The following is a 13,483-nucleotide window of genomic DNA, read 5'->3' on the forward strand; positions in this document are numbered from 1 at the left end:
GATTTGCATGGAAATAAATTTGTAGTGGCCTTATGGCGACCATCATTCTTCCAATTTGTATCAATTCTGATACTGCTCCGGGATATACTTGGGTATATTGAATAACTGCGCATGAAAAATTTTCTGTGCGTTATCACATATTGTGATGGAGCGATCCATTGCTCCTGTCAGGATCTAAGGCAGTTGTTTAATTTAGGGGAGCTTAATTTTTATGCTCATCTCCAACTTAGACATTATGGGTCTAAAAAACCCAGCGCAGAAAACATTTCCACGTAAGTATATTCTATAAGTGGCACCGAGATTTAGGCGATGTATATAGAAAATGCTTAGTTGATATCCCAGTGCCTAAAACTACACGCATCCATTTATGCCAATGAAAACATGGTGTAAATTTCGGCACAGAGATTTAGGCACACTGGGTCACATTCTATAACTACGTGCGTAAATTTTGGAACGCCCATTTCCCCACATATAACCATGCCCCCTTTTCCCTGCATGCATCAGAATATGCTTAGCAACTTGTGCGTGTAAATTGTAATTATTGCCAATTAGTGCTCATTATTGCTTAACAGCCATTATCAACACCAATTGGCTTGTTAAGCCAATTAAGTTACGTGCATTGTGATAGAATATGCTTGGATTTCAGCGTGGATCTCTAGGAACGCTATACAGAATCCAGGGGTATGGGCCTTATTCTATAAAGGTTTGCTCCTAAATTTACATTCCTAAAATTTATACTCCTAAATTTTTGAGAATAATTTATACTCCTAAATTATGAGCGTAATCTATTTTGGAGCATACATTATGCTTGTAATTTATGCTCTTAAATTTAGGAGCGTCAATTTAGAAACATAAATTTAGGAGCCTAAAAAAAAAAAAATCAGTGCAGAAAAAAAAGTGTGCTTAGTGCTATTGTATAAATCTCGCCTAAAGTTAAGTGTGGTTTATAGAATACGCGTAGCGCTCGTTTTTATGTACATTGCTATTTTTTAATTATTAATTTTTAATTTTTTAGTAAATAAATATACAATTGTTGGTATCCTCATCCACTCTCCTCACTTTTTGTTTTCCTAAATTTAGTCGCAGCCATTTACTCCAACTGCCCAAACTACAATCCCTGGAATGCCATCGCACAAATCTTGTAAAAATAAGAAGCACTCTCTCCGTGTGTATACTTTTTACGCACATATCTAGCAACATAGTTTAATAAGAGCCCTTTCTGTGTGTAAGACCTGCCTTAAATATATAGAATGTTTCATAAAATTACACTCCTACATTTTTCTTTCCATGTGGGAGAATTAGTGATGGGCACAAAGCTGGAGAAATATTTGGATCCAGAGTGGGAGGAGGAACCTGCTTGCCAAATTATATGGAATTTCAATGCCCTGTTGGGCAAACAGAAAAGAGAACTCCAAATAGTACTTCCAGGGCAGACATTAATTGCTTCTTTAGAGAGGATTATGACCCCCAAGGGTAACGGACTTTTTTAAGAAGTGCAATAAGGGGTCAATATTCAGCTGGTGGAACTCAGCATTATGCCCGGAAATTCAATGCTGGTCTATGTCTGGGCTCCAGCTTTGAATTTCCAGGTTTACGGAGCTAGTGAAACCATAGACAATTAAGTGCAATATTCAGCATTTAACCAGCTATGGCAAACAGCATAAAGATAGGATTGATTATTATGTGCTGATCCAGCCCCAGAACGCCCCCAAAATAGCTGGTTTTGAGTTGGGCACTAAAGGATCTTTGTGTCCTGGAAAGTCTGGATCCTCCTTTCTACTGGCAACGGAGGAATGGAGTTTGATGCAGATAGCACAGTTAGGCATGGTGAACACTCCAAAGCAAGATCCTAAGGGTCAGAAGTTAAACATTTAGGGGTGCAATTGTATAACCTGGTACCAAGATGTAGGTGCCACAATGGGGCACATTTAGCACCAGTTCTATAACATTTAAGACACTCCTAAGCCATTATAGAATACTAGTGCAAAGGTATGCTGGTGAAGTGAATTTTAGCTGTGCTCACTTACAACAGGTCAATGGCTGGCATAAATTGGTGCCCCTATGTCCACTATACAAAACATGCAACAGAGACTATTATATAAGTTGTGCGCATTGCTTGGCGCCAAACCCATGGTTTGCCTATAATCTTACCACATGTATGCCCTGCTGACAGTTACACATTAGGGGTAAATTCTATAAATGGCACTGAAATTTAAGCCCCAGGATGATGTGCACTGAGCATGAAATCTATAACGGCAGCTCCTCGTAGAAATGCTGTTATAGAAAACTAGTGCAAGTTTGTGGTCTCGCAGCTAACTTTAGGTGTGCGCACTTGTTAGGATTTATTTACCGCCTTTTTGAAGGAATTCACTCAAGGCAGTGTACAGGAAGAACAAATCAAACATGAGCAATAGACAATTACAGCAGTAAAAATATTCAAATAACAATGCAAAGTATGGCATAGTGTACTACTTACAATGTTAACACAATACGTGCCATGTCAAAGGCTGGTGCAAGTATCACACCTAACTGTGAGCAGTTAGGCACAAAGGACCTTATTCTATAAAGGTTATGCTCCTAATGAGCATAATTTATGTTCCTAATTTTATGCTCATAAATTTAAGAGCATAGTTTAGGCTTCTAAATGTATGCTAAATCTATGAGCGAAATAGGTCCTAAATTAGGAGAATAAATTTAGGGGCACAGTTTATGCTCGCATTTTAGGAGTGTAAATTTAAGAGCATAACCTTTATAGAATAAGGCCCATAACCCCTAATATTTTTTAATGCGTGCATGTAACTCATAGGCACACCCCTGACCTGCCCAAGCCCCTTCCACAGCCACACCCCACTAGAAGTTGAACATGACAGAAAAGAAGTGCACTGCTTCTACAATAGTGACTAAGGCCAGCTGCATGTGCAACTACCAACTGGTGTCAATTAATGCCAATTTAGGCAAATAACTCGCTGTTAGTGCCAATTAACAGCCAGTTATTAAGTTGCATATGCAACTGACCTTATTCTATTATTCTATATATTGGGTGCCCAACTTTGCATGCTAAGCATAAAGTTGGGTACCCAAGTTTGTAGAATTAGGGGGTAAGTGACTGACACTATGTTACAGAATAGCGCCTAGCACTTAAGCATGTAACTGCCAATTATTGGCAGCTCTGATATGCTAAATGATATTATTCTATAACATACATGCATACTTGGTACCTAAAAGTAGGCGCCAAGTTATAGAATGAGGATGTTAAATTACAAGCGAGTGTTGTACTAGTAGGGCTCTGGTTTCTCACTAAAATTGTTGCAGATATTGTAGGAGAGGAAGGGAAAGAAAGAGGGAATGGAAGGCTGTCATGATTTGAAGTGGGGTCTGGATGTGTACTGTCTTGATTGGGGAAGGGGGGGGGGTAGGGCGTAGTTCGTGTACAAAAAATGGAAAATAAACATGGAATGTTTGGTGTACATCATGGGGAACGAATATATCTCCTGATTTTTTTGTTTCTTGGTTATGACAGAGTTTCAAAGACAAGTTAAACATACAAAAATACAACCTGATTATTTTCTAAACTGATATAATCAATTTTGTAATTTTGGGTTGTCCTAGTGTTTTTTTGATCTCTCTCTCTCATCTCATGGCCTTACTGACAAGCTTAGTATAATTTTTTTCTATTTTATTGTAATTTGGAAGCACAGGTGTTATTTTCCTTTCATATATGTTAAATGAAATTTCTGGAATCAATAGAAGAATACAAATATTTAAATGAATACAACAACAGACTTCAAAATGATTTACCTGTACAGTAAAGGGTCTCTCTTGAGCACATCCATACTGACATGCTGTTCAATCAGACTATACAAGAGGATAGGAAGGGATGTGAAACTGATATTGTACAGAGTTAGATATGCAGTATCATATAAAGGCTGTAAAAAGGAGAACACATTTTTAGATAAAACTACATTTGCAGGATTAGATATTGACCTGAAAAGGAAAAGAAAATATTATTTCTACCATGACCAAGGGACTGACAACCTAGTACAGATCCTCTCTAAATCAAGGTGGTAGTGGTGGTGGGGGGATTACCGAGCTGAATTAAGATGCACATAATCAGTTTGGGTTAAGCTGTAAGAAACTCAGCTTGACAGTATGTTACAAACAAAACATATGAACTACTATATACTAGTTATTAGTGCTGTTGATCAATCACCATTAATGCATGCAATTAACACACAAATGTTAACAGTGATTAAAATTAATGTCACTAATGTTGACCACCACGGCCTGAACTAAGCATCCACCACTTCCCCAACAGCATTCACTATCTCCTGAAGAACACCCCACCACCACCACCACCAGCCTACCTTAAGGATGCCCTGGTGGTAGGGTTCTAATGCTGGTTATGGATTAAAAATGGTGGTTATGACCTCTAGAGGCAGTCACATGGTACTACTGCTAATGACCTGACCCCTAGCTGCGGTACCATGGGACTACTGCTATAAGTTGTGGTTGCCATTTTAAACTTGGAGCTGGCATGGGCAGAATCAACTGGGTCTGCTCTTTCCAAAGAGAACACTTGTACCAAGTTTTGAAACAGAAGTACACTCACTGGTAAATAGTACATGCTGCCCTTTGTCCCAATGCATATATATATTTTTAAACTGCCCTCAATGAAAGTACAGAGGTTTATGCCCTTGCTTTCATTCAAAATACATTTATAGATCCCAGTGAAATACTCTTATGCTTTTCTTGATGCCCGAGCTATTCAGAATTACTTGCAACTTCCCAGTTGAAAGCATTCTGAAAATAAAAAAAGTATACTTTCATTTTTATACGGCAAAAGTTAATGTATTACAATAATTTACATTTACAGGTATCTTGGAGGCAGGGATAAGGCTAAATTAGACTTACCTGCTAATATTCTTTTCTTGAGTCCCTTCAGACCAGACCAGATGCTTGGGATTATGTCTTTCCAAGACTGGAGACTGAGAAACTAACTGTGAAGTCACACTGTGCAGCCCCTTGACTCTTAGTATTTATTCTAACAAAGCAGCAAGTCATAGACACTGTAAGCTGGCTGAGGGGAGATATGTTCGAGGTTTAAAAAATCCTGAGTGGTGTAGAATGAGAAGTGAATCTATTTTTTACTCTTTCAAAAGGTAAAAAGACTAGGGGACACTCAATGAAGTTACTGTACATAGAAATACTTTTAAAACAAATAGGGGGGAATATTTTTCCACTCGAATAGTTAAGCTCTGGAATTCTTTGCTGGAAGATGTAGGAACAGCGGTTAGAATATCTGGGTTTAAAAAAAGGTTTGGACACGTTCCTGGAGGAAAAGTCCATAGTCAGCTATTGAGATAGTCCTGGGGAAGCTACGGCTTGCCCTGGAATTGGTTATCTAGTGGCAACGAAAATGTGAAAGTTGAAAGAAGTCTAACCAAGTCAATACCATTGGCTGTTATTATTATTAGATAAAAAACAGAGTAAGTGCAAGCTTGTAAAAAGGTGAAGTGCTTACCTCCCTGTCTCGTAAAGCCGCTGAGTAACAAAACAACATGCTGTTTGCTACAATAAATGATCCAAACTGGTGTAATCAGAATGATGTCAGAATGAAAGGGCATGATGTCTGTCCAAAGAATGTTAATGAAAGGACATGACGTTTGTGTTGATGTATGCGTGACGTGCTTGATGAGTGATTGGTGTGAATGACAGCCTGTCACCAAATGCAAGAGATGATCTAATTACGTAAAAAAACTATGATGGTGAGACAAATTTGTTAGTAAACCAATACTTACGCATATGAATGAGATACATACATTAGTGAATGTGAAAAAGGTATCTACATTCGTGAGTTGTGCGAATGGCTATGCTGCACAATGCATACGCTGTGTATTTTGAAGTGCGAACGATCGAAGCTGACATAGTAAATGAATAGTTGAAAAGATAATAGAATGTGGTAAATAAAATTGTGAGCATCAAAAAATGAAAAAAGTGAAAGAAAAATGTTGTGCAGTACAACGTGAATCCTTAGTGATATATCGAATGACCCACTGTGTGGGCATATGTGACTGTATACAAAAATAAAAAAGAATAAAAAATAAATATATGTATACGATTGTAACTATCAATACTCCATTCTGTGTATAATGAATATATTGTCCTGTAAAAGATATGGTTTTGACAACCAGTAAAGTAAGCTATATTACCTCATATCTAAAATACGTTGAAATTGACCCATGTGTGTAAAAAAAATAAAAGGCATATTGATAAAATATGATGAAATCATTATTGATCCTGTGTGCTGGTTTTCATAAAATGTTGGCTAAAGTGAAATGAAGATGACAAAACTGATTAAATATTAAAGGGAAAAAAAAAGAAAAATGTAAGTGAAATATGAAAATACTAAAAACATGGTCATGATTATGTACTCCTATGAAATTAAAAATAAAAAAAATAAAGAATTAAAAAAAAAATTTTAAACACAACTCTAAGTAATACCTTTACAAACATCTGCGAAAAATGTGTGTGATATTAATAAATACATAAATACTATATATGCACAATTACAAATAAAATGAACTTCAAATATACAAAATGGATAATCATATTGAAGTTTTGAGAATGGTTCTGAAGATATACAGTGGTGGAAATAAGTATTTGATCCCTTGCTGATTTTGTAAGTTTGCCCACTGACAAAACATGAGCAGCCCATAATTGAAGGGTAGGTTATTGGTAACAGTGAGAGATAGCACATCACAAATTAAATCCGGAAAATCACATCGTGGAAAGTATATGAATTTATTTGCATTCTGCAGAGGGAAATAAGTATTTAATCCCTCTGGCAAACAAGACCTAATACTTGGTGGCAAAACCCTTGTTGGCAAGCACAGCGGTCAGACGTCTTCTGTAGTTGATGATGAGGTTTGCACACATGTCAGGAGGAATTTTGGTCCACTCCTCTTTGCAGATCATCTCTAAATCATTAAGAGTTCTGGGCTGTCGCTTGGCAACTCGCAGCTTCAGCTCCCTCCATAAGTTTTCAATGGGATTAAGGTCTGGTGACTGGCTAGGCCACTCCATGACCCTAATGTGCTTCTTCCTGAGCCACTCCTTTGTTGCCTTGGCTGTATGTTTTGGGTCATTGTCGTGCTGGAAGACCCAGCCACGACCCATTTTTAAGGCCCTGGCGGAGGGAAGGAGGTTGTCACTCAGAATTGTACGGTACATGGCCCCATCCATTCTCCCATTGATGCGGTGAAGTAGTCCTGTGCCCTTAGCAGAGAAACACCCCCAAAACATAACATTTCCACCTCCATGCTTGACAGTGGGGACGGTGTTCTTTGGGTCATAGGCAGCATTTCTCTTCCTCCAAACACGGCGAGTTGAGTTCATGCTAAAGAGCTCAATTTTTGTCTCATCTGACCACAGCACCTTCTCCCAATCACTCTCGGCATCATCCAGGTGTTCACTGGCAAACTTCAGACGGGCCGTCACATGTGCCTTCCGGAGCAGGGGGACCTTGCGGGCACTGCAGGATTGCAATCCGTTATGTCGTAATGTGTTACCAATGGTTTTCGTGGTGACAGTGGTCCCAGCTGCCTTGAGATCATTGACAAGTTCCCCCCTTGTAGTTGTAGGCTGATTTCTAACCTTCCTCATGATCAAGGATACCCCACGAGGTGAGATTTTGCGTGGAGCCCCAGATCTTTGTCGATTGACAGTCATTTTGTACTTCTTCCATTTTCTTACTATGGCACCAACAGTTGTCTCCTTCTCGCCCAGCGTCTTACTGATGGTTTTGTAGCCCATTCCAGCCTTGTGCAGGTGTATGATCTTGTCCCTGACATCCTTAGACAGCTCCTTGCTCTTGGCCATTTTGTAGAGGTTAGAGTCTGACTGATTCACTGAGTCTGTGGACAGGTGTCTTTCATACAGGTGACCATTGCCGACAGCTGTCTGTCATGCAGGTAACGAGTTGATTTGGAGCATCTACCTGGTCTGTAGGGGCCAGATCTCTTACTGGTTGGTGGGGGATCAAATACTTATTTCCCTCTGCAGAATGCAAATAAATTCATATACTTTCCACAATGTGATTTTCCGGATTTAATTTGTGATGTGCTATCTCTCACTGTTACCAATAACCTACCCTTCAATTATGGGCTGCTCATGTCTTTGTCAGTGGGCAAACTTACAAAATCAGCAAGGGATCAAATACTTATTTCCACCACTGTAACAAAATTAAAAATGAATTGAAAAAGTGATCACATGGGAAACAGTGCAATCATGGGAGTGTAGCGAATATGAATGTATTATGTAATGGCCAGTGAAGTTTCAAAGAAAAACATTATAGTCTCTTTCTGCATTGAGACCATTGGGATGTAAACTGTTGAAAAAGAAAATAAACCTTTGTTCTTCTCTTAATAAAGTTGATTCAATGTCCCCTTTCCGCCATCTCTGGATAAGATGTTTGAGAACGAAAAATTGAAGATCATCGATGGAGTGATTATGTGAAGTCCAGTGTTCTGTGAGTGGTGTGGACAGAATTCCTCTTTCGATGTAACTCCTATGTTCTATTATTCTGGTTTTTACTGATCATTTGTACACTTTTTTATACGGACAGATGATAGCATAAATGACATGGCTGATGTTGCAGTCTGATTGGAAATGTAAATTGTACTCCTTTCCGGTCTGTGAACCTTTGAACTCTGTAATTTTCATGGAGTGTTTACAAACTGAGCATTTGCTGCATGGATGATGCCCACCTAACCCACATGGTTCATTGTGATATCCGGTAGTGTGGATGGAACTAGAATCTCTCAAATTTTTGTTTCTAGTTTGTGCGAAAACTATATTCTTTGCTTTGAAGCATGGATGGATGGCTAGAATGGGCCATAATTTTAATTGTTTTCTTGATTTGATAAGTGTGAGAACTTTAGAACGAATACCAGATCAGGTGCTGGTATTGTAGCAGAGTCTCTCGTTCAGCTGTTAATGCTTTCTAGTACCCTTCTTTGATAATTCTTTCTGGATATCCTCTGTCTGAAAACCTCTTGTGTATATTAGCTGCCTTGACTTTGAAATCTCCAAAGATCCGTACAGATTCTGCGTAATCTCAAAAACTGTGAAAAAGGGAGGTGTTTCAAAGTACGTTGGTGAAAACTTTCAAAATGTAAATGTGTGTTCCTGTCCGTGGGCTTCCGGTATATAATGGCAGTGAATGAGTAAGGAGTTTTGTGTATCAGGATATCCAAGGAAGGTATGGTGTCTTGATGATGTTGCATTTGGTATTTTAAATTTTGGTGTCTGGAATTGAGCCAAGTGTGAAATTCCTCAAACCGTGTGATGGAGCCTTTTCACATAATGAAGATGCCATCTATATATCGTTTATAGAATCTAACCTCTTGGGTAAATGGGTGGTCCTTGAGAAAAACATCTTCAAAGTGTGCCACGTAAAGGTTTGCTAAGTGTGGAGCCATTGAAGCACCCATGGCTGTACCTTTGATTTGTTGAAAACAATCTACCTTGAAAGGCAAAGAAATGTTTGGTGAGAGCAATTGTGGCTAATGCGAGATGAATCGGTTGGGGATGCGACTGACTGTGGTTCTTCCTTTAAGTGTATAGTCTATGATAGACAGTGCTTCTAGTTGTGGGGTGTTAGTGTACAAAGGCTCTATGTCTAGAGTAACTAGAACCGTATCGGTGAGATCTCCATCAAAAGCATCTAACTGGTTAATCATATGGGCAGAGTCTCAGACATAGGATGCAATGGCAGGAACAAAAGGTCTTAAGAAATAATCCACGAAAATGGAAAGGGGTTCAAGTATAGAGCCATTGGCTGATATGATTGGTCTGTCTGGAGGATGAATGGGGTTCTTATGTACCTTCAGTAAGGTATAAATGGTGGGAATGGTAGGGTGTTCAATAGTAGGAAGTCCTTTTCTTTTTGAGTGATATAACCAGCAGTGTGAGCAAAGAGAACAATCTCTGATATCTTTTTGTAAGTCATCTGTGGGGTCAGAATCTAGAGGAAGATAGTACTCGGGGTCATGGATCTGTCTTTCAATCTCTGCTACATACTCATTTCTATTCAGCACAACGATTCCACCACCTTTATCCGCAGGTTTAATAACTATGTCAGTATTAGTGGAAAGCTCTCTCAATGCTTTTTTCCTCTGCTTTAGTGAGGTTGTGATATCTCAAATGTTTGTGTTGCTCTAGTTTAGCAATATCTGCTAAAATGCATTTCTGAAATGCCTGAATTTGTGGGTCCATGTGGCTTGGAGGGTTCCATTTCGATTTCTTCCTAACTACTGAGTTATCTGTGTATGTAGATTGTTGAGCGAAAAAAAGGGTGCTTTGTAACTTCCTAATAAACTTATGTAAAATCGATCCTGGTTTGAAAAGAATCATACCATGTGGATGGCACAAAAGACAGACCTTTGTGTAAAACTGAAATGTGAATATTATCTAATGTGAAATTTGATAAGTTAAAGATGGGTAGGTCTGTTACCATTGTCTCGTTGCTTGCTATCCCCTGCCTCTGCCTCTCTCACGTGTGTGTGTGTGTGTGGGGGGGGGGGGGGGGTGATGCCTCTGTGGATATTGTTCTCCGTCTTGGAAAAACCACCTGATTTTGCCTGTTCTTGTCTCTTGCCCAAATGCGATCTAAAATAGATTCACCCTGTTGTTCATAAGGGGTAAATCGCTGGGCTGCTTGGAGGTGAGGTGAAGAAATCATCTGAGTCACTACGTATGCGTTTTCTACTGCGTTCTTCTGTGTTATGATTTTGTTTTTGAGATACTGGATTCTGAAGTCTGGTGGTAGTGGGATGGGGATAGGGGCGCCTAGGGCTGCATGTGTATGATGAAGACATAGGTCGTCTAAAAGATTTCTTCCTATCTCTCGCTCTACTCCATGGATAGACTGTGCCCATGTGATAATTTCTTTCATCTCATTTGAATTTTTCTTTAGTTTTTTTGGATTTCAGATCTAAAGATGTCCATACGTTTATTGAAATCCTCATGCGTTTGTTCAAAATTGATATCTATTTTCTTAACTGATTAAATTGATTCATTGAATTCAGTTTTAAGATCATCACTGCGTTTTTTTTTTTTGAGGTTTCAGCTAATGGTATCATTAAGTCCAAAGAGCATTTGTTTGGGATTGTACACCACTGGTTCAAAAAGACCTGATCATCTGTAAACACAGTAGGTGCTTTTGAAATCCTCAGGCCTTGTGGGATATGCTTGATTCTGCAGTAGTCTGTAAGAGTCATGTAATGCATTTCATTTCTAATGATACTCTTCTTCATGTTCATCAAACAGAACCACGAGTCTTTCAGAGATTCTGCTGTGCCATTGTTGTCGGTGAAGTCAGGAGGTTCTTGTAGTAATCTTTGTAGACGTTCTTCGCTGATGCTAAGAACATTATCCCACTGTTCAAAGGCCATGTTGGGGCCTCCGAAGAAACAATTCAAAACATCCAAAAAGGAGGAAAAAAAACCTCACGAAACCGTGAGACACAAAAAAGAAAAAACAGTGAGGACAATCCAAGGAGGATAACAAAAAGAGTCTATTGAAAATACTATAAAAACTGAAAATGCTAAAAAACAACCCAACACGGCCACGAACAGTTCAGGACCTCTCATGAATGGCCTTCCCTTTGGTCAGCAGATTCAATCCACAGTACCATCTGTTGTTCCCTGCTGGCGAGGTTGTCCTCGGAAAACCGGCTCATGTGCGACACCGACATGCCAATGAGAGGGCTGTTCTGCATGCCCCCAACCCTGAACCAGGGAGAAAACAACCATCTCCTGAGACAATCTATCACATAACCAGGTAAGATGAACTTTTGTTTTTAATGCACCACGTCTGTCTGGAGTTGTGTATGGTTAAATTCTGGGCACTTCAGGCTCCCTGATCCCCAGAAGGGAGGGTAGTTGAGTGGTTGGAGAGGGTGGGGGAGAGGGACCTGAGGAACCCCAGATGTAGCAACCCTGAGAAGGCCCTGAAAAGGTGCCTGCTGAAAACAGCAAGTCAGGACTCTGTCTTAACTTCTTTTTATTAATTTATTTATTTTGCTGTCTCTGCAAATTGTAAAAGTTATTTTATAGACCCAACACCTACTGGAGACTGAGAAACACCGAGTGTCAAGAGGCTGCAGAGGGATGTCATGGTGTCACATCACATTTTCTCACTCTCCATCTGCTGGCAGGAGGGAAAAAGCTTGAGTGTCTGGACTAGTCAGGTGGGACGATAAGGAAATTGCTGTTACTCCAGACTGTCTCCACAAAATTCAGCTTATAAGGGGAGCTAGAAAGGCAATAAAATGAAAATAAATAAGTTTACTAACCTGTTGTGAAAAGCCACAGAAGAACTGGTATAAAAATTGAGGGAAAATGAAGCAGACATTCTGAAAGAAAGAGTCAGTCATTAATTAAAGCTCTACCTTACCCTAATACATTGAAAACACAGACTATATACACATAGGAGTGCAGGAAGCAATGGAGACCTACCTTATAAAAGAAATATTGCACAAGTTCAGATATCCTAACATAATAAAAGTGCCCATGAACAAGTAGCATCTTTTTCAAATGTTTAAATTTTGGAATTGCATAGTCACTGTTCCTTGCAGCTTGACGTCCCTCTTTGCCAATAACTCCTGAAAAACAAGCCATTTGAGAAGTCACAGTATAAGCCTAAAATTAAGGAGAGTTGCAAATTAAAAGTGAAGATAGGAAGCACTTTTCAGTGTTACCCTGTGCAAAATGATAATCTACAGCATTGCTTACATAAGTACATAAGTAATGCCATACTGGGAAAAGACCAAAGGTCCATCGAGCCCAGCATCCTGTCCCCGACAGCAGCCAAGCCAGGTCAAGGGCACCTGGCAAGCTACCCAAATGTACATTTTATACATGTTATTCCCGAAATTGTGGATTTTTCCCAAGTCCATTTAGTAGCGGTCTATGGACTTGTCCTTTAGGAAACCGTCCAACCCCTTTTTAAACTCTGCCAAGCTAACCGCCTTCACTACGTTCTCCGGCAACGAATTCCAGAGTTTAATTATGCGTTGGGTGAAGAAAAAGTTTCTCCTATTTGCTTAATTCTCTCTCTCATTCCAATGACATTTTTTTAACACTCTGGTCCTTTTGCAAATACATTTTAAACAAATGAAGTAACACACTTACCAATCCCAACATGTGCTTCTAGAATCATACTGACATCATTTGCTCCATCTCCAATTGCTAATGTTATTGGATGTTCTTTTGATGCTTTAATAAGTTTAACAATCTAGGGAAAGAAAAATTCTTTTGAAAACATCTTTGTCTACCTTTGCCACTTTATGCTGCTATTTCTGTATAAAATACTGTTGAGAGCAGTTTTACCATGTCAATCCATGATGACAAGATGCCAACTTTCTGTTCTTCTAAACCATGAATCATTTAGGGAAAATGCATTGTCTATAACCAAATATAAA

At 39.1% G+C, this 13,483-nt stretch overlaps 1 protein-coding gene across 4 annotated transcripts in view; it reads right to left on the bottom strand.

Annotated features, from left to right (window-relative positions):
- ATP11A (ATPase phospholipid transporting 11A) overlaps positions 1-13,483 on the bottom strand; it is a 381,664-nt gene that overhangs the window by 60,253 nt on the left and 307,928 nt on the right. For all 4 annotated transcript variants that reach the window (XM_030201529.1, XM_030201532.1, XM_030201531.1 and 1 more), the window contains exons 21-24: positions 13,194-13,296; positions 12,519-12,664; positions 12,356-12,415; positions 3,799-3,926 (exon numbers count right to left, since the gene is read on the bottom strand). In XM_030201529.1, coding sequence (XP_030057389.1) covers positions 3,799-3,926; positions 12,356-12,415; positions 12,519-12,664; positions 13,194-13,296 — 437 coding nt within the window. The remainder of the gene's footprint in view (positions 1-3,798; positions 3,927-12,355; positions 12,416-12,518; positions 12,665-13,193; positions 13,297-13,483) is intronic.

Source organism: Microcaecilia unicolor, chromosome 4 (genome assembly GCF_901765095.1).
Source record: "Microcaecilia unicolor chromosome 4, aMicUni1.1, whole genome shotgun sequence".
In the NCBI taxonomy this organism is placed as follows: domain Eukaryota; kingdom Metazoa; phylum Chordata; class Amphibia; order Gymnophiona; family Siphonopidae; genus Microcaecilia; species Microcaecilia unicolor.